General features: G+C 47.9%; 1 protein-coding gene across 5 annotated transcripts in view; it reads right to left on the bottom strand.

Annotated features, from left to right (window-relative positions):
* FBLN5 (fibulin 5) overlaps positions 1-23,186 on the bottom strand; it is an 85,756-nt gene that overhangs the window by 7,706 nt on the left and 54,864 nt on the right. For 4 of the 5 annotated variants that reach the window (XM_060004031.1, XM_060004030.1, XM_060004029.1 and 1 more), the window contains 6 exons: positions 17,254-17,376; positions 14,258-14,374; positions 10,567-10,686; positions 6,041-6,163; positions 4,846-4,972; positions 1,051-1,246 (listed from right to left, as the gene is read on the bottom strand). In XM_060004031.1, coding sequence (XP_059860014.1) covers positions 1,051-1,246; positions 4,846-4,972; positions 6,041-6,163; positions 10,567-10,686; positions 14,258-14,374; positions 17,254-17,376 — 806 coding nt within the window. The remainder of the gene's footprint in view (positions 1-1,050; positions 1,247-4,845; positions 4,973-6,040; positions 6,164-10,566; positions 10,687-14,257; positions 14,375-17,253; positions 17,377-23,186) is intronic. The other variant, XM_060004033.1, reaches the window with a different exon arrangement.

The following is a 23,186-nucleotide window of genomic DNA, read 5'->3' as shown; positions in this document are numbered from 1 at the left end:
AGGACGCTCTGGAATTCCTTTTTTCAACAAGTACCCAAATTCACACTGAAATGTGAAAAACATCGCTCTAAGCCAGGGGGCTGTAAAGACAAGTGATCACCCCAGAGGTTGCAGGAGATGAAGCTCAATAATAGAAATGGTACAGTATTGGGTGTATGTAATTTACAAAGAAGCAAATCTATTTTAGGGTGTGTGCTCTAAATTTTTTTCCCGATATGGATAAGCTGGTGCTGCCCCATCGAACTTTCTATGATGACAGAATTATTCTATATCTGAGTTAGTACAGCAGCCACATGTGGCTACTGAGCCCTTGAAATGTGGATAGTGCAACAGAAGAACCTAATTTTTAACTTTACTTCATTTTCATTAGTTTAAATTTAAAAAGCCACGCGGCCACTGTGTTGGACAGCGCAGGTTACAGCCCACTTCTGTGAGGAATGCCTTTAAGTTCACTGCCATGGATGTGCCACGAGGGCAGGGATTCAGGACTGTTTTGTTCACTAGAAGTCCTTCTAGTTCCTAGAAGGCCATAGTAGGTACTTGATGAGTATTTGTCAAATGAGTGGATGGAAAAAATGGATATGTGAATTCCCCTCCCACAGGATTGCAGGAGGAATCTGAAGAAGAATATACATATGTAGATAGATACAGATACAGATATATCTATATAAATATAACTGAATCACTTTGCTGTACACCTGAAACTAACACGACATTGTAAATTAACTATACTACAATTTTTTTTTTAATGGTTAAAAAAAAGAAAAAAGAAGAATTGCAGGAGGAAAGAGACCTACAACTGCATCTTGGCCTGATTTCTCACTGCAGGTGAGGGTTCTGAGGCTCACAGAGGAGAAGCAACTTTCGCAAGACCACACAGAAAGTGAGAGGAGCCAGGACATTGGAGTCTGACTCACATCCGCTTCCCTCTCCTGCCTTTACACCTGCCCCTCCTGGCTGCACTCTGGCCTATTTCTAGAAGCATGTTCCAGGCTAGACAACAGAACACCTTGTTGAAGATGGTGACCATCACTCAGCACCCCTTCTTACCCGCATATAGAATTCTCTGCCCTCATTCCCAGACTTGATCTGGAAAATGTAATAAGCCCCAGGGTAGCGGGTCGTTGCTTGCATTTGGAAGATGTCAGCAGGAACAGAGCGTCCAGACACCACGTCCATATCCCGGTACAAGATGGTGAAGGGCTGGTCTCTGCAGCCAGGATTCTCAGCGGGACACATACAGCGGCTGTCGGAAAGGGAAGTCATGTGAGAACTCAGGAAATCCTTTCCAGATGCTGGATGTGCCTACTTCCTCGCTTAAAACACTGAAAAGGAGGCCACCCCATTTTCACCATCCAAATGCTGTAACTGTAGAGGCTCTCTACTCCCGGCTCCGGTCTAAAAGCTCTCCAGCATGTAGGTGAGCTCTCTGTTTCCTAGAGAATGGCCTGTTCTGGCCAGTCAGCTATTCTTGCTACTAGAGCATAAACCTGAGATGTCTGGTTTTCAGAACACTGGGGACATCCTCTAATGCACTTCACATTTGTCACATATTTAGTCAGAAAAATGGACTGCATAGCCTTTCACTTCCCCAGCCATCCATACTCATTGAGAAATTTTAAAAGTGAGAAAGTACATTAGACTGACACGTCTTGAGTGGTCACTCTACATTTTCTATTGCACTTACCCCAGTCTGTGTGGAATATAATTCAATATTTTCTTTCTCTAAACAAGCACTCAGAACTCACTGTGTATAAGATACAACATTAGGACATGACTTTAAGATGTTAGGACATTATTGCAACAATAAATAAGATCCTGATCTTAAATTCACTCTCTAACAGGTGAAATAAATCACAGACACAAATACTTCTAATACAAAGCATCTAATTTGTAACACTAGTAATAGCATTATCATAGTATGAAGTTGAGTCATTACCAAGGTATGCCTGTTATAGACACCCCTTGATTTATCCCTAAGCACCCCCGTCTCTCACCTCATCCCTGAGACTCCCCCTAGGGGGTCAGAGTGCAGAACAAGATAAGAACATCTGTTGATCTATGCCTTGGTGGCCAAAACCGGGAGTAAGCCTTGCTGTGCTTCTGTCACTTTCCCTAACTTCCAATCTATCTTCGAAACCTATCAGTTCTACTTCTAAAATGTAGTCCAAATCCAACCACTCCATCTCCACTGTCAGTGCACTGTCTCACTCACTGTCTCACCTGGACCTCTGTGACAGCCTCCTGTGACGGAGTAGAAGGTACTCCCACTCCAATCTGTTACGCCACAGGCAGAGTGCCCCTTGTGGAACGTAAGTCAGATTACGTCTCTATCCTGCTTCAAGGTTCTACGGTGGCACCCATCGCAACTTGGACAAAAACGAAACACCCATTTCAGCCTCTAAAACCTCGTGGGGTCTGGTCTCTGTCAGTTTCTCTACCCTCCTCTTGGGTCACTGTCCATGTCGTTCATGAGGCTGCCGTTTCTTCCGGTCCCTGAAGACATCAAGGTCACTCTTGTCTCATAGTCTTTGCACACACTGTTCCCTTTGCTCATCCACCCTCTGTTAACATCGACTCCCCTTTCCATTCCAGCCCAAGGGTCATTTCCTCAGAGGGGCTTTCGGATTATCCAGGCTAGACCAGGTCCAGCCTCCTCTTTCATTTTGTAAATTTCTGTTCTTCCTGTTCACAGCCCCTGTTATCATCTATGATCATGGATTCATTATATGACCATTTGTTTACTGTCTTCTCCTCCACTAGCATAAGAGCAAACACCACAGCACCTGGGAGCAGATGTGGCACAGAACAGGAGCTCAACTAACCTTTCATAAGTGAATGTCTAGAAAGAATTTTTAAAGTTTTGTTTTTTAAGGCTCCATCAAAATATCCAAGTCAAAATGTCCCGGGTGCCAAAATGGTCGCATTAAAATGTCACGTGTCACACAGAAAAGAATTGTTTCCTAAAAGAAGCTTGAAGGAGGGAGAGATGGCTCCTAGCTGAAGAGGATCACAGACAGCTGGGAGGGGTGACACTGGAGCTCAGATCTGAAAGATGGGGCAAATCTGTCTGTGTGGCAATGGCAGGAATGCCTTGCATATGACAGAAAATGTGGGCATGGAAGCCAGAAGGCTGGACACTCTGCGGCATGGGTGAAGGTGAGAGCTGGTCCTGTTCAGGTTGGCGGGAGTGCAGGACACCTGAACGAGGAAATGAGCTGGATGCGGGTGGCTGGAGTGAAACTGGAATGGGGCCTGGAGACAGGGAGTCTCCCAGCGTTCTCAGTGGCTAGTTGGGGACCTCGCCAGTAACACCAGCTCAGTGCTGCAAGCTGCAGGTCAGGTCCCCACCACAGACAACAGTGGCCTGGAGAAACCCAGGGAGAACCAGGATGGGAGCTGAGGGCAGCCTGAAGCTCTGCTCTGCTGCAAAGTGCCCTGGAACCAGAAATCAAAGAACCCTATTCTAAAGGCTACTTAGAAGCACAGCTCTTAGCAACAAGTGAAGACGTCTCTAAGGGACCAGCCTGTCCCTGCTTTGTCCTCTTCTGTCCAGCTTTTGATCAGAGCAGGAAGCACAGCTGTGGATTTCTCTTAGAAACTGCATCCCTAGAGGGAATGAATGATAGGCATGTCCATTCATCCCTTTATCTCCAGTGGGAGGGCTGGGCGATGCTCAGGGCATTTGACTGGAAGAGAGAAGGGCAAAAAAGACATCCCTGCATGTGTGCATGTGAGTGTGTGTGTGTGTGTGTGTGCACACGCATGCACATGGGCTGAGGAGGAACTCAGATGGTTAAATAGGAGCTAAAGAGAAGGAAAAGGAATTCCTAATACACCAGGGGCAGAAAAACACTGTCCTAGGGCATTCACCTTGCAGAGGTTGTCTTCAATTTAGTTCTCTCCTCAACTCTAATATTTGCCATCTGGTGACTTTGTAAAATCACTATTGTGGGACCTCCCTGGTGGTGCAGTGGTTAAGAATCCGCCTGCCAATGCAGGTTTGATCCCTGGTCCAGGAAGATCCCACAGACCGCAGAGTAACTAAGCCCCTGTGCCACAACTACTGAGCCTGCGTTCTAGAGCCTGCGAGCCACAACTACTGAGCCCACGTGCCACAGCTACTGAGCTTGTGTGCTGCAACTACTGAAGCCCGCATGCCTAGAGCCTGTGTTCTGCAACAAGAGAAGCCACCGCAATGAGAAGCCCGCACACTGCCACTAGAGAAAGCCCACGCGCAGCAACAAAAACCCAACTCAACCAAAAATAAATAAATAAATTAAAAAAATCACTATTGTGACATCAAAAACTTGATTAGAGCAAGCTAGGTACCCTCGGTTATTGAGAACTCTCTATTGACCTCTCTAACCCCTCACTACTCCCAGCAAGGTCCAGGGAGACTGGAAGCACTCGTTTCATCTGGGGGCTTGCCTGCAAGGCTGAGTCTCGTATCACCCCAGGCCCACAGAATGAGAATCTGCCTGCTAACAAGATCCTGGGTGGTTCCTATGCACGTGACCTTTGAGAAGTCCAGCTCTAGAAGACTCTGTGTGTCCAGAACAAAGTCACTAGAGAGAAAAGGAGGTTCATGAACCCTGCCTCTCCTTTTGGTTAGCTTTCTAGAAAATCTTCATATAGCTCTGGCATGAGTGGGGGAGTGGTAGAGAACAGTGTGTGTGTGTGTGTGTGTGTGTGTGTGTGTGTGTGTGTGTGTGTGTTGTGTAGTAGGCAGTAGGCCAGGTCTCCCAATGTCCTGGAGGTACACTCTCCTTTACACCACACTGGCAGCCTTCTGAACCAGGCCCCTCACCATGTTCCCATTTCCCAGGGGAAGCCATGACTTACTTATCGCTGATCCGCAGATAAGGCTCCTCGCAGCGGATGGGGTCAATGCACTTGAAGCCCCCTTGCAAATTGTAGCAAGTCTGCTGCAGGATGCACGTGTGGTTTCTGTGCTCACACTCATTGATGTCTGAAATGCACGGTAGACAGGAGGATGGTCACAGGCCAGATGGGTGGGAATGGCGAGGGGGGCTGCCTGGGTCTTTCTATAGAGCTATGCTAGCCAATAAGGCAGCCACTGGCCACACGTGGTCACTGAGCCCTTGAAATGTGGCCAGTCCAAACCGAGATGTGCTGTTGAATGGAAACTATATACCAGATTTCGACGACTTAGTAAAACCAAAGAATGTAAAATACCTTATCAATAATTTTTATATTGAGTACATAGTGGAATGGTAATATTTTGGATATATTGCATAAATAAAATATGTTCTTAAAATTAATCTTGCCTGTTTCTTTTTACTGCTTTAATGTGACGAGGACATGTGACTGGGACATTTTAAATTACATATGTGGCTCACATTTGTAGCTCACAATATATTTCTACTGCCCGGCACTGTTGTGTGGAGAATTCTTGCTTAGTGTTTGGGTTAGGCAGGTTCAAGGAGCTGAAAATGAGTCTGTTGCTCAGCTACCAGCCTTCTCCACTTGCCCCAGTGAGTGGAGCATGGGAGGGAAATCATCTCAAACAGCCAATCTGGAGGAGACCCACCCCTTTCACAGACTGGGGTCCTGACCCTTGGAGGGACACAGCAGTTAGAGGTGAGAGGTATCCCCAGCGTCCATTCTCTAGGAAGTCAGTAGAGAAAAGCTGACCAGGCTTCCCTGCAGGGGCCATGAGAAAACCTACTCATGGACCAGGGCCAGGCCATAAGATGTCCTGGTCGGGTCCGGAGCAGTCCCCAGAGGGGCCGCAGAGATCTGCCTGGGAAGGCACGACCAGCCACCTCTATCTCCAGAGTTCATTCCAGAAGCGAGAGTGGCCTTGTCCTTTCTGAGGCCAAAGGATGGATTGCAGGGCAGGAAGGCACCAGCCCTGGCATCCTGCCCAGAGCCTGCCACTCTGGGAGTCACCAGCACCCACTCACACCCTCACCTCTGCCACCTTCCCCAGGTGAAGACATCCAGGTGACCCCCCCGAGCCAGCCCCACCTCACACCTCCCCTCTGAACAGCCAGGTCCCTCTGAACAGCCTTACCCTGGCAGCTTCGGTTGTCATCCAGCAGAATGTACCCAGCTGGGCAGGAGCAGAAGTAAGTGCCAGGCTGGTTCACACACTCATGTTGGCAGAGGAACTCAGAGAAGCTGCACTCGTCCATATCTGGGAGAGACAAGTTACACCTGCTATTTATAATCACAGACTACCCAGGGATGAGAGCTTAGTGCTATTTCAGCTTTATTTATTCCAGCTTCCACACTCTCCTGACACATAGGGTAGCTTTACTGCCAAGAAGTTGCTAACTCACTTCTTGAACACTTCTGGTGACGGGGAGCTCACTACCTATCAAGGCTGCCCATTGATATCTGGACAGCTCTAATTGTTAGAAAATTCTCTCCTACATGGAGCTGAAATCTGTCTCCATCAAGCTTCTAACACCCTTTGCCTCTGGCTCAGCTACGTCATCTACTCATCACTGGCTCATTTTTGCTGTACAGGTGAATCCACCCTCCACCTCTGGAGGGGAGATTTGTTTGCCTGCTGGAGTTTTCTGGGTGCAGAGCTCTTCCCCCAGACGTAAAAACATTCACTGGCCCCAGTCTTCTGAAAGGGCAACTTTACCAGGGCTAACTCCCCTCTAATCTCCTGCAAGTTGAGAAACAATATTATTCCTAAAATCGCAACTAAAAGGGACATCTCCAGAAGGCCAGGGGGTGTGAATTATATTAAAACTCCAGGGACTTCCCTGGTGGTCCAGTGGTTAAGACTTCGCCTTCCAATGCAGGGGGTAAGGGTTTGATCCCTGGTCGGGGAGCTAAGATCCCACATGCCTCCCGGCCAAAAAACCAAAACATAAAACAGAAGCAATATTGTAACAAATTCAGTAAAGACTTTAGAAATGGTCCACATCAAAAAAGTCTTTTAGAAAAAGCAAACAGGGCTTCCCTGGTGGCGCAGTGGTTGAGAATCTGCCTGCCAATGCAGGGGACACGGGTTCAAGCCCTGGTCTGGGAAGATCCCACATGCCGTGGAACAACTAGGCCCGTGTGCCACAACTGCTGAGCCTGCGTGTCTGGAGCCTGTGCTCCGCAACAAGAGAGGCCGGGGTAGTGAGAGGACCATGCACCGCGATGAAGAGTGGCCCCCACTTGCCACAACTATCGAAAGCCCTCGCACAGAAACCAAGACTGAACACAGGCAAAAATAAATAAATAAACAAATGTGGGGTTTAAAAAAAAGAAAAAATTACATTAAAAAAAAAACAAAAAAAAAAACCAAACGAACAAAAACAACTTCATTGTGCCCAAAAACCTCCTTGAAAGAGAAAACTGCAGTGGCATGGGGTGGCCCTCCTGCCTCAGGTGATCCCTGGGACGTGGGACCTGGCGCTGGGCCAACTCTCCAGCCGCAGAGGTGGGGACGTGAAGGGGGAGCCATAGAACTTTTACACTGTGGCCGCTGATGCAGAAGCAGGCGTTCCAGAAAAGCCAACTCTTCATCACACACAGCGTTTGGCAACAGAGCTCCCATTTGAGCCTCATGCGATAAGTACGCCAAAGAAAACATGTTTTTCTTTCATTTGTTGTTTCCCGAAAACTTGCTTTCTCTGTTTTCCCCATGTGGTGTGTCCTCGGATTGCTCTCTGGAATCACCCAGAGAGGGTGTCAGCGCACGTGAGGCTCCTTCTCCACCATCTGATAATTCCAGGTGTTACATGCCTGACGTCTCTCACATTCGAGAGGGAAAAACTCCTTCCCTTTTCTCCCAGGGGCCTTTGGGCGACAGGTTATGAGCCAGCAGAATTGGGAGGCTGATTTGAAAATTTAAATGATAGGGAGGGTGGGAGGGAGACGCAAGAGGGAAGAGATATGGGGATATATGTATAGCTGATTCACTTTGTTATAAAGCAGAAACTAACACAACATTGTAAAGTAATTATACCCCAATAAAGATGTTAAAAAAAAACAAACTCACACTCAGTGAGTCAGATCTGCTCTGTCCTGCCCGCCTCCAGCTCCCCGGGAGCTTCAGAGAGTCTGGTCTTGGCCCCAGACAACATAACAGAGTGTCCTGCTTATTTCCCTTAAACTTGTAGATTCCATTCATACCTTTAGTAGAAGCAGTGGTAAAAGCTGTCATTTCCTGAGAGCTCACTGTGTACCAAGCCCTGGCTTAGATGCTTACATGCCTCATTTTATTTAATCCTCACCTCGGCCCTAGAAGGAGGTGCAATTACTAACCACACCTTACAGAGAGAAAATGGAGGCTCACAGAACTTAGGTAACTTAACCAAATTTCCTGATACTGAGTAAGCAGGAAAGCTGGGATTTGAACCCAGCCAGCGGCCCTCCAGATCCTACACTCGTCAGCACAGTGCCATAATGTCTCCCTAAATGTAAGTCATGCTCAGGACTTGAAACTGGTGGATCTGGGGAGTCCTAGGGTTGGGAAATCCCCTGAGCGGGGCTAGCCCCGGTGCAGGTGGAGAGGGTAGCACCCACCTCCACCTAACAGACCCGCTCAGTTTATCTCGGTCAAAGTCCCCAGACTTTACTAAGGGCTGTGGCTCCATCCTCCACTTGAAATACAAAAGCTGAAATACAAGGCTGGTTCTGGCAGAGAGCCCACATGAGGCCATTTTCACGCAATCACATGAGAACCCACCATGGTTTCCAGGGTCAGCTCACTTAGCAAATCTCTAAGGGACACGGCTAGGAAGGGTCTGGGGCTGCACGGAGGGGCCCCACCAGCTGGGATAACACAGTGAAGGTAACAGTTCCTGGGGGCGAAACAAGCAGCACAGAAAGGCAGTAAGTAGGAGGGGACAGACAGCAAACTCCCTGAAAACATCCCTGCCTACTCTTGGGCCAGCCCTAAAGCCCGCAGTGGACAAGAAAGTGGGCATCGTGGTGAACGTGCAGAAGATGGCCATTTTGGTTAAAGTGAGTCAACTGAAAATCTTTGCCAAACCACCACGGATGGCTTCTTGAAAAGCGTAAAGTCCCTTACACCTACACTTAGAGAAAGTAAGTTAACACATAATGACACTTAGTTACTACAGCTCATTTAATCTTTATGAGCACCCTGTGAAGGTGTTTGTTTGTTGGTTTGTTTTGTAACAAATGGGGAAACTGAGGCTCAGGAAGTGACTTGGCCAGGGAAAGTACTAAACAGGAGAACCAGACTTTGAACTTGGCTCCGTCTGACTCCACAGTCGCTCTCCCATACCTCCTGCGCAGGCGCCCAATAACCATCTGTGGATGGGCAGACAATTCTCCAAAAACAAATATTCCCATCGCATAATGCTAAACTTTCCACCTTTTAGTTCCTTGGCCCAGATTCCCCAAAGGAGTGCCATGGCAGGAGGAAGGGGGCGGGTGGTGAAATCTAGGAAGAAAGTAGCTTTTCATGACTGAGGGTATTTTATGGCTGTTTCTGGGACTGACATTTAATCGATCTAAGGCTCTCTGTAACTGCCTACTTGCAGCTCTGGCTTTCCTGGCCCTGGGGAGAAGTGTTCATTTGTTTCAGAGAATTCTGTCCCTAGAACACTCCAGTCCTAAGTGAAGCTATTACACAAGCCCCATTCATGAAACCCAGGATTAGGAAACTTTCCACTCTGGAGGACAAAAAGGTTTTCACACCCTCGGGTATGGCCCACTCATTGTGAAAAATACAGGGAAGCATCATTAATTTGTACTGTGCTCGTTTACAATTGCTGATGATGCTAAAAGTGGATGGAATAGAGTTTAATTCAACATTTACAAAAAAATAGGGCAAGAAAGAAAAGAAGGAAACATTAAGCAAAAGATGAGCTGTATATGGCTCTGTGCAGGATGCTACAGGGACAAGTATGAGTAAGATGCTGTCTCTATTCTCAAGGAGCTTACAAGAGTTTACACGTTTCTAAGAAAGTTATAATAGTGTCCATACGCTAGCTTGGGCAGAGTCATAGCTTCTTGGGCTTGGAAGGAATTTGCGAGAGGTCAACTGAGCCATCTATGTTTTCACAACAAATTAAGATTTTACTCATTCAACATCCAACCATTCATTAGTTGATTTGCAAACAAGTTATTGCATGCTCGCAGTGTGCCAGGCCTGGAGCTAGGCACTGATTGTAGAGATTTTAATAGTTTACATACACAGTCTCATTCATTCAACACTCCCCCTCCCAACCCTACCCTGTGAGACTTGCTCTTATTTCTGCTATGATTCTATTAGTACTATCTGCTCTATCCCCAAGACTTGACTCAGTGCTGGGTGAGGACAGATAACTCAACCCAACATGCAATATTAGGCAACTCCTTTTGCTCTTCAACGTCATGTCAGACCCTAAAAAGTAGCTCCACTGATTTTTGCACTAAGGGTCAAATGACAAGGACATGGGACTGCACTCCACCTTTCGGGAAGTGACTCATCTCTGTTTTGTGTGGTTGTGACCCACTGCACTGGAAAATGTCCCAAACTGGAGATGTGTCTGGGAAATGAGAGGAAACACCTGTGAAGAAAGCCCCTGCCCCTGTGCCCCTAGTACAGGTGGAAATCTCTAACGCCAAGCCCATTACCACTGCAATGAACTCCATCATCCTCAAGTTCATATCCCGGGTCGCAGCGGCAGATGAAAGAGCCATAGGTGTTGACGCAGGTTTGCACGCAGGGGTTCTCAGTTGCACACTCGTTCACGTCTGTGGAAAACCAAAGCACATCACTGACCATTCCCCCAACAGAACATTTGTACTAACCAGGCAGTAAAATGCACCAGCAACAAAATTACTACCACTAGGAGACCAGATCCACAGGCACCAAGGATCTCCATCTAGGACCAATCAGATGGAGAGCTCAGACCCCAAAGTGTTCACTGAAGAACCAGGGCCTCCATTCATACATCCCTTCTGGGGTTGCAAGCTGGGAAGGGTGGAAATGGCATGTATACATATCATATACATATATACACATGTACACGTATACACCTCCTAGGAAGTCCACTCTCCAAGGCTCACCAACAGGAATTTCTAGGCAACATCTGCTCTTTCCCATCACCAATTGAATTCATCTCCAATTAGCTCTTCCCTCACCTCCATTGACTTTGAAGTTTCAGGTAAAGAGGTAAATAATCATGACAATTTAAATAATAACTCTATTCATTATTGCTGTGGACTGAATTGTGTCCCCTCCAAAATTCATATGCTGAAACCCTCACCCCCAAATGTGATGATATTTGGAGATGGGGCCTTTAGGAGGTAATTTAGGTTAAATGAACTCATAGGGTGGGGCCCTCATGATGGGATTAGTGCCCTTATAAAAAAGAAGCACCAGAGAGCTTGCTCTTGTTCTTTCTACCATGTGAGACATAGGGAGAAGGCGGCCACCTACAAGCCAGGAAGAGAAGCCTCACAAGCACCCAACCACGCTGGCACCTTAACCTTGGACTTTCAGCCTCCCCCCCGTGAGAAAATAAATTTCTGTTGTTTCAGCCACCCAGTTTATGGTATTTTGTCATGGCAGCCTGAGCTGACTAAGACAGTTAGACAGAAATAATGTCGCTGATTATTACAAAAGGATCTCACACTCACAGGGTACTTACAGCCCTGTTTCAGGACCATCACCCCATGTTACAAGTTCAGTAGAATAAGGAGAAGACCAAAAAGGCGCACAAGGAAACTTTAAGGAGTAATGGAATATTCATTATCTTGAGGTGGTGATAGTTTCGTGGGGGTATACATAAGTCAAAGTGCATGAAATCATGTACCTTTAATAGTGCAGTTCATTTTACGTCAATTATACGTCAACAAAGATGTTTACCTCTGTTTTGAGGTTGAGAGATGTGCCCAAGTCCCCAAGCTAACAAGGGCACAGTTGAAACTGGGACATAAGTCAGGGGTCTTTCCACAATACCCAAGATTCATTCCGCACAGCTCGGAGAAGGGGGAGGGAAGGAGGGAGCCCCTGTGTACAATGGCATCAGCTGACCCGTTCTGAGCTCCCCCGTCCTGCTGCCACGCTCCATAGGGCAATGACCAAAGTTCCAGCTGAGAGAATTTCTATCCCCTTCAAAGTCCAGGTTAACCTCTGGAGACTCTTAACAGAGATTTGAGGGCTTTCAGAGCTAAAAGGTAAGTGGCTTGAGAAGTTTTTCTTACAGAAGAGGGCAATCCCATGCCCACACAGCTCCTGCTTCCTGGCATCTTTGAAACTTTCAGAGGGGAAAGAAAAAACAGATGGCCATGCATGGAGGGTCCAGTGAGATACCAGTCTCCACTGGTGCCCAATGGGAGTCTAGAGGCTGTCCACCCAGAAGGCCAGGAAAATGTCGTGGTGCCAGGCTGTCGAGTGCAAGTTCAGGCAGAACAGCACTAATGAGCATTAAGGGCTGCAGTCCTCGGCTTCCGGCCGGATGCTGGCCATGCAAGGTGAATGAGCTTACGGCCCACCCTCTCACAGCTCTCAGCTGCTTGCGCTTCTGCCCCCTGGGGCCCTGGCTGCCCTCTCCTGCCAGCCCTGGCCTGCACACGTGCCCAAATGCCCTTTGGAGTCCTTTGGGAGAAGACCGCATCCCACTCTGACCTGCTGGACAGGAAAGCTGGATCCTTGGTTCTACACTCATCTCAGAGCTGTGTGACTCTGGCCAAGCTGCTTAACGTTTCTGATCCTCGATTTCCTCATCTGCCCTGCCTACCTCATAAGGTTATTGTTGGAGTTCAGTGAAATGAATTAACGTGACAATGCTTTGAAGAGGGAGGGCAAAGCACTCTTCCTTGCTTGATGTGTTAGGAGTACAAAAGCTCGCCAGAGTATGTAACATCCTGTGTTGCCGCGGGCCCTGCTGATGCAATATCCCAGTGGCCAAGTGCCCAGTGTCCAGGCCTGGATGCCGTGCCTGCTGCTTAATCACACTGCTGGACTTGGCACTGAGAGGTATGTTCACTGTTCCTCGTCAAAGGCCGGTCCCTGAAGGACACATGGGCCTTTTGGCTCTTCTGTGCGTGGCTGTTCCTTAGTGGACGCTGGGGGACAACCTGGGCTGGCAACTCGAGCATCCAGCCCTGGCACAGAGAAGCCTGCATCTGCTCTGAGCCGCTTATCACAGCAGCAAAGGAGCCAGGCGCCTGCTCCCTGCTCTATCAGCTCCCTCAACCTCCCAGCCCAGGCTCTGCTCTCAAAAGAAAATGAGTTCTCCCGGCGAGAGGAACGCAGTCGAGACTTCTTGGAACAAGCAGCAGAACCAACTTTGGAAGAGAGACTGAGAAAGAATCCAGGATCCAGCTCTTTAACGCTGATGCCTTCCTGTTTACCCAATGATTTCGATACGATTAAACTAATGGAGACATAATCTCCTCCAAGTAGCTGGCCAGGAGCCTGCCAGCCAGACCTCGAATGGTGTGACAAGGAAATGGATCCTGCAAAACCTGGTGACAGGCTCCAAACAAAGACCTCATTCTGAGTCTCCGGCGCTGCCTCCACCCTGGATGGGGCAGCTGCCAGGGCCTGGAGGCCTGGGCAGCGGGCTGGGGGCGGGGAGCTTGAGGCCAGACAGGACTTGCACTAATTCTTGGGTCTTAAGTCCCCCACTCACTTCCTGAGCAGAAGAAGCCTTCAGATGGAGGCAATAGGCCTGGAACTTGTTTTTCTTACTTACCAGTATTTGAAGCGATCATGTGAAAGTCAGAAAATGCCTTTGTTTCTTTCATTCTGTTACTGCGGGGAATGCTGGGTTGTAGGGGAGGTGACCACCACCTCCAGACGCTCTGCTAAATAACAGGCCCTCCTAACACGGGTGAGGGGAAACTGGACGGAGAGGCATCAAAGTCGCCCGTGAAAACCCCGCATAGGGTGTACCTGAGTGTTTCACAATTCATCCAGAATCAGAAGCCCTCTTTCCTCATCTCTCTTTGGGCCTCAGGAATTGAACTCAGGCTATAGGACATGTGAGAACATTCCAGGTTGGCCAAAAAAGCTGGCAAGGCTACTTGTGGATAGCAGATACACAGAGAGAAGCAAATCCATGAAATCATAAGCTCCCAGCTGGTGGATAACTGTGGTTCTAATTTCAGCAGTACTCAGAGGACACTCTGACATGTTTCACATAACCTCAGTTAGGATCTCAGGTTTCCGGAAACAATGGGATGGGCAGGCAGGGACAATGAGTGGAAATACACTTTAACAACAGTGTTTCCTACCAACATAAACTGTCAGACTCTGAAGAAGACAGCATCTAGGGTTTCACATTGTGTTCGAGTTGTCATTCACATCACATACCTTGGCAAGACCTCCCATCCTCGTTGAGGGTGAAACCAGGGTTGCACGTACAGGAATAAGATCCAGGAACATTCGCACACAGCTGCTGGCAGTAGCCGTAGCGACATTCATCAATGTCTGGAAACAGAATTGCAAGCCAGGTAAGATATGTTTTCTTCTCAATCACCGATGCCACCCCAGCATCATTACTGCCTGTCTCTTCTGGATCAGCATCACAAGGGGAAGCACAGCGGAACTAACACAACAACAGCACCTACGAAGTGTCAGGGATGGTGACACCCTCTGGATTCTGGGCTCAATCTCTCTACCATCCTCCCTGACCCATCTCAGTGCTATGAACACCTGAACCTATATTGAAAGTTGTAGAAGAAATTTCTGCTTAGAGTGGAACATTGGTCAAGATGGCCTCTAAGATTTTAAGCAAATCTAAGATTTAACGCTAAGGTTTATCCAACACCAAGAGTCACCCTAAGATCCTACTTAAACGTGTCATTGCCCTGGAAAGGGACAAGTTGGCTTAAAGTGTCAGGGGTATCCATAGCCTGGCTCCTGTAGGCTCTTTGCCAGCTCCACTAATGATGAATATGTCCAGCTGTCAGGAACAAGAGTGAGTGTAGGCCAGGCCAAGCTGGGTAGCGCTGTGGTCTTGAGACCTACGAATCCAGGAACACAAGGATGCCGGAGTTGGCCTTGGATCTCCTCCTTGTAGCAGAGTGGACATAAAACTCTGGATAAACACACTTCTTGCAAGCCATGATTGGCCTTTCCTGAGCAAGCAGCTATGTGGGTGAATGGTTCCTTTTAGCAGAGCCAGGCTGACATGTACCAGTCAACAGGGAGGCTGACGTCATTGGGAAAGCACTTCTTAATACCCCAAGCTGATGGGCTGACGGGCTGACAGCTGGAGAATTCACTCCTGCAGGATAGGGTGTTTCGAATGAAGCCTCCAGGTGGGGACCGAGTCTCACCTGACTATAGCTGTAACTGGTCCTTATTTCATCCTCACCTCCCCCTAAACGTTCCCCCTCTGGTACACCACTTCCTTCGGAACCAGGGTCCACCAAGGGCTCCGAAGGCCAGCTCAGAACTTGTCTCTGTGCCTGGTTTCTACTACCTACTGCCAAAAAGGACCCCATCTCCACCTTACTCATTGTTCAGCCCTCCTCAGGAACCATGCCCTGCCCTTGTCATTCTGTTTCATCTCTGAGTTGCAGCTACTTCTAACCTGGCTCACCCCACTGCCCACCAAGTGCCCTGCAGCTCCTGCTTATAAAGCACATTGACCTCTGCAGTTGCTGATCCTGACCTCCTACGTGGGTGCAGTTGGGCACGTCCCCAAGCCAGGGAGGCAGCAGGGGGAAAAGAGGGCATCTTCTGCCTAGGGGTACCTTGGAAGAAAGGCGATTCCCAGCCCCTTATTTTTCTGCAAAAGCAATGCCTGCAAAGTCGCACAGAGTGGGGGGTGGACAGCTATGGAATTTGCATTTTGAAACAGAAAGAAGAGTTTGGCTGAGAGAAGGCATGAGTTTAGCCCATACTGAGGAAAGCTCTTCACTTTGGATGTAAAGTGTAAGCAGGCCATGCATGCGGCATCACGTCAGGCCTCCAGGAGCATCCCTCCCAAAACTTCATGCTCTGTGGAAGAGAACAACCCCCCCCCCCCCGGTAGAGGAATGTCCCAATTACTGCCCCCACTCAGATGGGGAGAGGTTTCCTGGCCCCAAGGTCTCTGAAATCTGGCCTGTATGTCCTGGTCACCTGGTTCTCTCTAGCACCTTCTTGTGGTGGAAAAAACTGGACTGAGAAACAGGAGACAGATTTTAGACCCACTCACTCTAACTTTGTCCAACACGTTGCTCTTCTTTGAGTCTCAGTTTCCAACTCTATAGAAGTTGGATGACATAACATCTAACACCCCTTCCAGCTCTGAAATTCTACATACTGACTTCCCATACAACTAACTCACACGGGTCTGCTTATGTGCAAATCAGTGGCATCAAATTTTCCATAATAGCTGAGGTTGGTTAAAATGCAAAGCAATCATCATATCTACACAAGCCCATGTGCAGTCAGCTCTTTGGTGCCTGGAAAGGGGAACCGAGTCAAGCCTAGGCTGGCTTGTCAGAGCCCAGGATGCTCTGGACAGGGCTCTAGAGGAGACCTCAGCTCAGTCTCAATCAAGAAAGACCTGGAAAGAAGAACCTTGTTGTTTGTTTGTTTCCATGATGTTGTTTGGATTTGTTTCTCAGCTCCTCCAGGACTGACTTCCGGGAGACAGAAGAGTGTCGTAGAGGATTTAAACTAGTAGGGCTTTTCCAAGAAAACAGCAAAGAAATCTCACCCTACAAAGAGAAACTGAAGTGACAGCCAGAGATTGCTATGAATTCATTCACTTGGCTAAACCAAAAACTAAAGGAGAAGAAAGGAAAACAGCCCTCCAGTAAAAATAAACAGAGAGATCATATAGCCGATGCCAACCGCAAGGGACAAAATTCTCAATTGGTGCTGACTGACTCCTTAAAAAAAGACCACAGCTAGTGGGGTGGGCATGGGGTAGGGGCTGTGATGGGGTATTAGGAGGAGATGATATTAGACCAGATTCCACTGATCCACATTTGAGACTTGGGACATTTCTGTGACTAAGCAAGAATTCCCTTCTCTTGGTATGATTTCTAATTGGGACAGAACAACCCTCACCCCTATCACTTCCTGCCTTGGTTATCAACTTCCTAAAGGCAGAAAGAAGGTCTAGGTAGAATCAAACATGAACCCTTAAAAAGTACGTTCAAAAACTCTGATGACGACATGCAGTGATGCGGTGACGGTGGTAACTGATTTTAAAGGGTGGGACTACGCATAAGCTCAACAGCCTTCTGCCTCCCCCACCCCCAAAGAAAAGCCCGCTGCCCTTAGACCACCAGCCATGCCCACATTTCACTATACCCGACACAAGCATTAACTCTCAAGAGTTTCTGTGTAGCCCATAGAGCTGTTACCTAAGCACTGGCCTTCGAGCAGCCAATAGCCGTCAGTGCAGGAGCAGGTGTACCCTCCTTCTGTGTTGATGCAAATCTGGGTAGGGTTGCACTGGTGGGAATCCGTTGCACACTCGTCTACATCTGTAACACAGACATATTCCAAAGAATGTCACTTACATGTTTAAAGCCCTGCAGCCACTAGAGGTGCCAGCTGCTTGCTTGTCTGGCTGGGAGGCAGTTGATAATGTCCCTGGGTGATATCCAAGGAGACGGAAGCACCTCCCTAACAGGTACCACTAGGAGACCCTGACCTTTTCGGAGGGGGTAGAGCTAATCTGCTCCCTGGAAATCCACAAGGGAAATGGCCAAAAAGAGAACACACATCCTTAAGCACTTTTCTGCCATCCTAGCCCATCATTCTCTGAAAGCAAGTTCAACCATTACTTGGTTTAGAAACGCGTTTTGTATTAGGCTTACCCATTCACATATTAAACCGGTCTGTTGTGTACCTGCCGTGTGCACAGAGCTATGATAAACACCACTGAGAACATAACAGAAGAAAAAGGAACGTCCCTCGCCAGCGGAATCTTGTAGTCAAGTCACTTGATTACATCCATGCCCCAAAATCTTTCAACGTAGAGCTCCTGTTCCTTCAGGAAGCTTCCCAGAGCCCTCCAGTCTTCCTTCCACGCCAGAGCTCCGAGGGCTGATCTCTTGCTGCCCTCTGCTTACATTGGGTTTCTCCAAGCTGCTGCGTCCCCATCTGTCTGCCAGTGTGCAGGTACTTATGTCCAAGCCAGTCGGTCCCGTTTCCTTAACTGGGAGCTCAGAGCACAGAGACCAAGTTGATTTCATGGCCACATTTCTCATCTGTTGTACACAGCACTCAGAACTGTTTCACCTGAAACGAATCCTTCTTCCCTTTCTCCCCACACTGCACTCTAGAAAGAGTGCTCAACCCTATAAGCGGTCCTCCTGACACCACGCTCTTACTTTGACCTAAAGGACAAGACCCCCTAGACCTTTGGCTATGAAGGGATTCACCCAGCGCCCTGGATCTGCCTGGCCAGGCCCCACCTCTCCTCATCACTCCTGCCCTCACCTGCCTGCACTTTAGGGCTCCTGCCTTTTGCCCCCTCCTCACTACAGGCAGGGTTTGCTCATCTACCCCTTCTCCCCGCCTCTCCAGAACGGACCATCGTGCCACCGGAAATAACTTTAAAACTGCACTTCACTGAGCCTGCGCAGTGCGCCCGACTCCTCATTTTTTCTCACAGTCGCTCCATGCGGTGAGCTGGTGACCCCCACTTACAGATGGGAAAACGGTGCTGAAGGTGCTGAATCACCAAGGCCAGAGCCAAGTCCAGGCTTCCCCACCTGCCTGCCTCCCAACCCCCCTGTGCAGGAGTGACAGAGTCACACTGCGAGGCCCAGGCAGGTCAAGCAGAGGAGAGAGGGCTGAGCTTTTGCTACCTTTTCCTGCCCCACCTGGAAAATTGTCTGCCTCTTGACATCACAGATGGCAGACTGTGGTGGGGCTGGGGGGCACCTAGGATTCCAAAGTGTAAGCTCTTTGGGTAGCACAGGTGTGCACTCAGGAAGCAAGCACAGCTGGTCCAGTGAAACGTTCAGCCAGGTAAGCGATGGTCTCCAGGCTCCAAGCGACACCACCACAATCCACCACCATCGGCATCACTGGTCAACACCAATGACGCTGGTCCGTTCCCATCGCACCCTCAATGACCAGCCCGCAAAACATGGACCACCTCCAAGAACCCGCTTCCAGGGCGGCAGCAGCCTCTGCTCCACCCTGACACGTGACGACAGCAGCCTCGGTGGCAAAGACCCGCCGCCGTTCTCAGCTGCAAGAGCTCCTGCCTTTGCCCTGGGGCTCGCTTCCAGCCCCAGGTCTGCCCACCCAGCAAAGCCTCCCAGGGGAACCGGCCAGCAGCCGCTCCTACTCAAATCCATATCGAAGCCTGGGATAATAAACAACACCACAATTGGCCAGCACATATTTACATTTTTTCAGCGGGAAGTGATAGATGGCAATTGTACCCTGGGAACAACATTGCCTTAGGAATTTGTGCTCTTTTTCCTGCTTCAAGGGGAACGCAGGGTGAGGGAGACTTAAGGGGCAACAGAGCTGTTAGAGAGACTTGGTGATAGCAAGTTCCCAAGGCTCTGTGCTTGTGTAAACTGGGTGCACACAACGTGCCCCCAAAGCCCTGCACAGAGGAACCAAACGCTCAGGAGGGGCCAGACTGGGCTCAGAAGGGCACGTGAGGTCTAAATGTGTTTGCGCACGTGCAAACTATTCAAATCCAGAAACAAAATCTCTAAAGTTTAAAAAAAAAAAAACTCCACCACTTTTACTGAGTTAAAGAATTAACTCAGTTATACCACATTTCTGTTGATGTACGTTCAAAAAACTCCTTGAATTGATTGATTGAATGGGTTGAATCAATCAACTGACACTGGATTGTCAACATAAATATATTTTGAGAACTCAATAAGTTTGGAGTCTTTGGTGGATGTATGTCCCATCTTTATAACCTCAAAACATACCTGGGGCTTCCCTGGTGGCGCAGTCGTTAAGAATCCGCCTGCCAATGCAGGGGACACGAGTTCAAGCCCTGGTCTGGGAAGGTCCCACATGCCGCGGAGCAACTAAGCCCACGAGCCACAACTACTGAGCCTGTGCTCTAGAGCCCGTGAGCCGCAACTACTGAAGCCCACGCGCCTAGAGCCCATGCTCTGCAACGAGAAGTCACTGCAATGAGAAGCCTGCGCACCGCAACGAAGAGTAGTCCCCGCTCGCCACAACTAGAGAAAGCCCATGCGCAGCAACAAAGACCCAACACAGACAAAAATTAAAAATTAAAAACAAACCTGGTTTAACCTGGGTCCATAGTAAATGTTTAATAACTATTTGGTGAATGAATGAATGAATGAATGAACACATGGGCAACAAACTTTAAGGCCTTTGAGCCCCCAGACAAGCTTTTCCCAGCCAACTTGCTGACAAGTGCCTGGACTTTGAAAACCACCACCCCACAGAAAACCCCCATCAGCTTGCACACCTGTGGGGCTGAAACTGGGGAAGTTCATGCTGTGGGTTCCACACGAGGCTAAAAGACTCATCACACATTCCAGCTCACAGCTAAATTGCTTACATTAAATACATTTGACTTAAATAACAGAAGGAAAAGTACGTTGAACACTCCAAGGACATTCTTTGGCAAAGGGGCCTTTTCTGCATCAGTGGAAAAGTACAAGTTACGGCAACCTGAGTAAGTGTCATTATCCTTGGACGCAAACCATGCCTGTTACTCCTTTCCTTTTCTGTGGGATGTTTAGGAAACATCCCTTAAGAGAAAAGAATGCTGGGTTCATTCAATCATTCATGTACTCATTCACTTATTAATTCTTCATGTTCTACTGTGTGTGTGTGTGTGTGTGTGTGTGTGTGTGTGTGTGTGTGTGTGTCCTCCTAAATTTCTAGGCCACTGGGAGAGCTGGTGTCGAGTGCAGTCCCTCTAGCTGTATGGTTCACGGAAGCAGAGGGTCCCTCCAGGGGGCTGTGGCCCTGGGCAGCTGCCTGGGCCCTTCGAGGATTCCAGCACAGCAGCCATGGCTCATCTCTCCCCAGCTGGGACAACATCCCCCCACCGTCCAGGCGACCAGCACCCTGGCTACTGAAGGAAAGTGCTCACTGACATCTCCAAAACCAGATCAAAGCCCAGCACTGTGCCTACCCAGGAAAAAATCATCCTCCATGTTGAGCAGCACAGCTCTGCTGCCCCACGCAGCTCTGAGCTGTCACTCCTTCCTTCAGACATCCCCAGGGTGGCCTTCAATTACACTCTCAATCTCAAACAACAACTGCTCACGTAGGAAAGTCCTCAAAGCAGTCAACCTCATTTCCTTGACACCCTTCCAGAAGGCAGAAGTGAGCTCCCGGCCTTGGGACAGCAGCCTGCACGGCAGGGATATTCATTTAGGATGTCATACCGATAGCTGTGTCCCATGTCCCCAGCAGGTGTGCTAAGGCAGTGTGAGTGAAGAACGTCCTTCCAGTCCCGTCAAGATCTCACAGAGGTGCCAGATGGAGGAACTGGGCTCAGACTTCAGAATACACCTGCCCAACAAACTGGAACAACAAAAGGAACAGAATCTTCCAGGCTGAGACCTTAATAGACATTTCTCCAAAGAAGACATACAGATGGCCAGTAGGCACATGAAAAGATGCTCAACATCACTAATTACTAGAGAAATGCAAATCAAAACTACAATATGGTACCACTTCACAGGGATCAGAATGGCCATCATTAAAAAGTCTACAAATAACAAATGCTGGAGAGGGTGCGGAGAAAAGGGAACCCTCCTGCACTGTTGATGGCAAGGTAAGTTGGTGCAGCCACTATGCAGAACAGCGTGGATGTTCCTCAGAAAACTAAAAATAGAATTAGCATATGACCCAGCAATCCCACTCCCGGGCATATACCCAGACCAAACTATAATTCAAAAAGACACATGCACCCCTGTGTTCATAGCAGCACTATTCACAATAGCTAAAACATGGAAACAACCTAAATGCCCATCGACAGATGAATGGGTAAAGAAGATGTGGTACACGTATACAATGGAATACTACTCAGCCATAAAAAAGAATGAAATAATGCCATTTGCAGCAACATGGATGCAACTAGAGATTATCATACTAAGTGAAGCCAGAAAGAGAAAGACAAATACCATATGGTATCACTTATATGTGAAATCTAAACTATGGCACTAATGAACCTATCTACAAAACAGAAACAGACTCACAGACATAGAGGACAGACTTGTGGTTGCCAAAGGGAAGGCGGGTGGGGGAGGGAAGGACCAGGGGTGTGGGGTTAGCAGATGCAGACTAGTATATATAGGATGGATAAACAACAAGGTCCTACTGCATAGCACTGGGAACTATATTCAATATCCTGTGATAAACCATAATGGAAAAGAAAATTTAAAAAAAGGAATGTCTATATGTGTATAACTGACTCACTTTTCTGTACAGCAGAGATGGACACAACATTGTAAATCAATTACAGTTAAACAAAATAAAATTAGAATCTTTTAAAAAATTTTTAAATTTTATTTATTTTTTTATACAGCAGGTTCTTATGAGTTATCTATTTTATACATATTAGTGTATACATGTCCATCCCAATCTCCCAGTTCATACCACCACCACCACCACTCCCCCCCACCCCACTGCCACTTTCCAGGCTGACTTAAGGGACAACATGAGAAAAGGCCACAGCCTACAAATCTGCTAGAAGGTTTAGCCCTTGGAGCAGGAGTTCTGTGATGGAGGCAGGTGGTGATTGGCAGGTCCCCCCTCTCTCTTGTCAGACGGAGTTCTCACAGGGCATCGTGACTATCATGCTATTGGTTTATGCCTATTATATGTCCTTCCTTGGGAGTGGGTTAGTTCTCAGCATACAACCCATTTTTCTGTCCCCCGTAAAACTAATGGTTCCAAGTATGATCTTAGGGTTAACTCACAGGTTGTTATATAAAAATCTCTACTGGCAGGTATAATGGACAACATACTGCTATAAATATGCATGAATATGTTTGAATAGAAATAATATGCATATGTATGCCAGCTACTTATTATATTTGAATGTACATATTATATACCTACACGCATTTACATTTCAGCATTCCTAAAAGTTCAAGGGAAAATAGTTAAACTGTTTTCATAACACAAATTCTCATTGAAATAAATATCCTTTAAAAATGGTAAAACAAAGCAAAACAAAACAAAAACTAATGGTTCCGCCACACCCACAGGGAGAACATTTCCTAAGCCATTCTGCCAGCACTAAAGCTTAAGAGAAAAAAGACCAAAGGGCTGTGACTTCCCCAGAAAGGGCTACTGGGTAAAAAAAAATAAGAAC

Source organism: Delphinus delphis, chromosome 2, assembly GCF_949987515.2.
Source record: "Delphinus delphis chromosome 2, mDelDel1.2, whole genome shotgun sequence".
Taxonomy (NCBI): Eukaryota; Metazoa; Chordata; class Mammalia; order Artiodactyla; family Delphinidae; genus Delphinus; species Delphinus delphis.
Note: the sequence above shows the minus strand (reverse complement) of the source record. Positions and strands in the feature narration are given on the sequence as shown.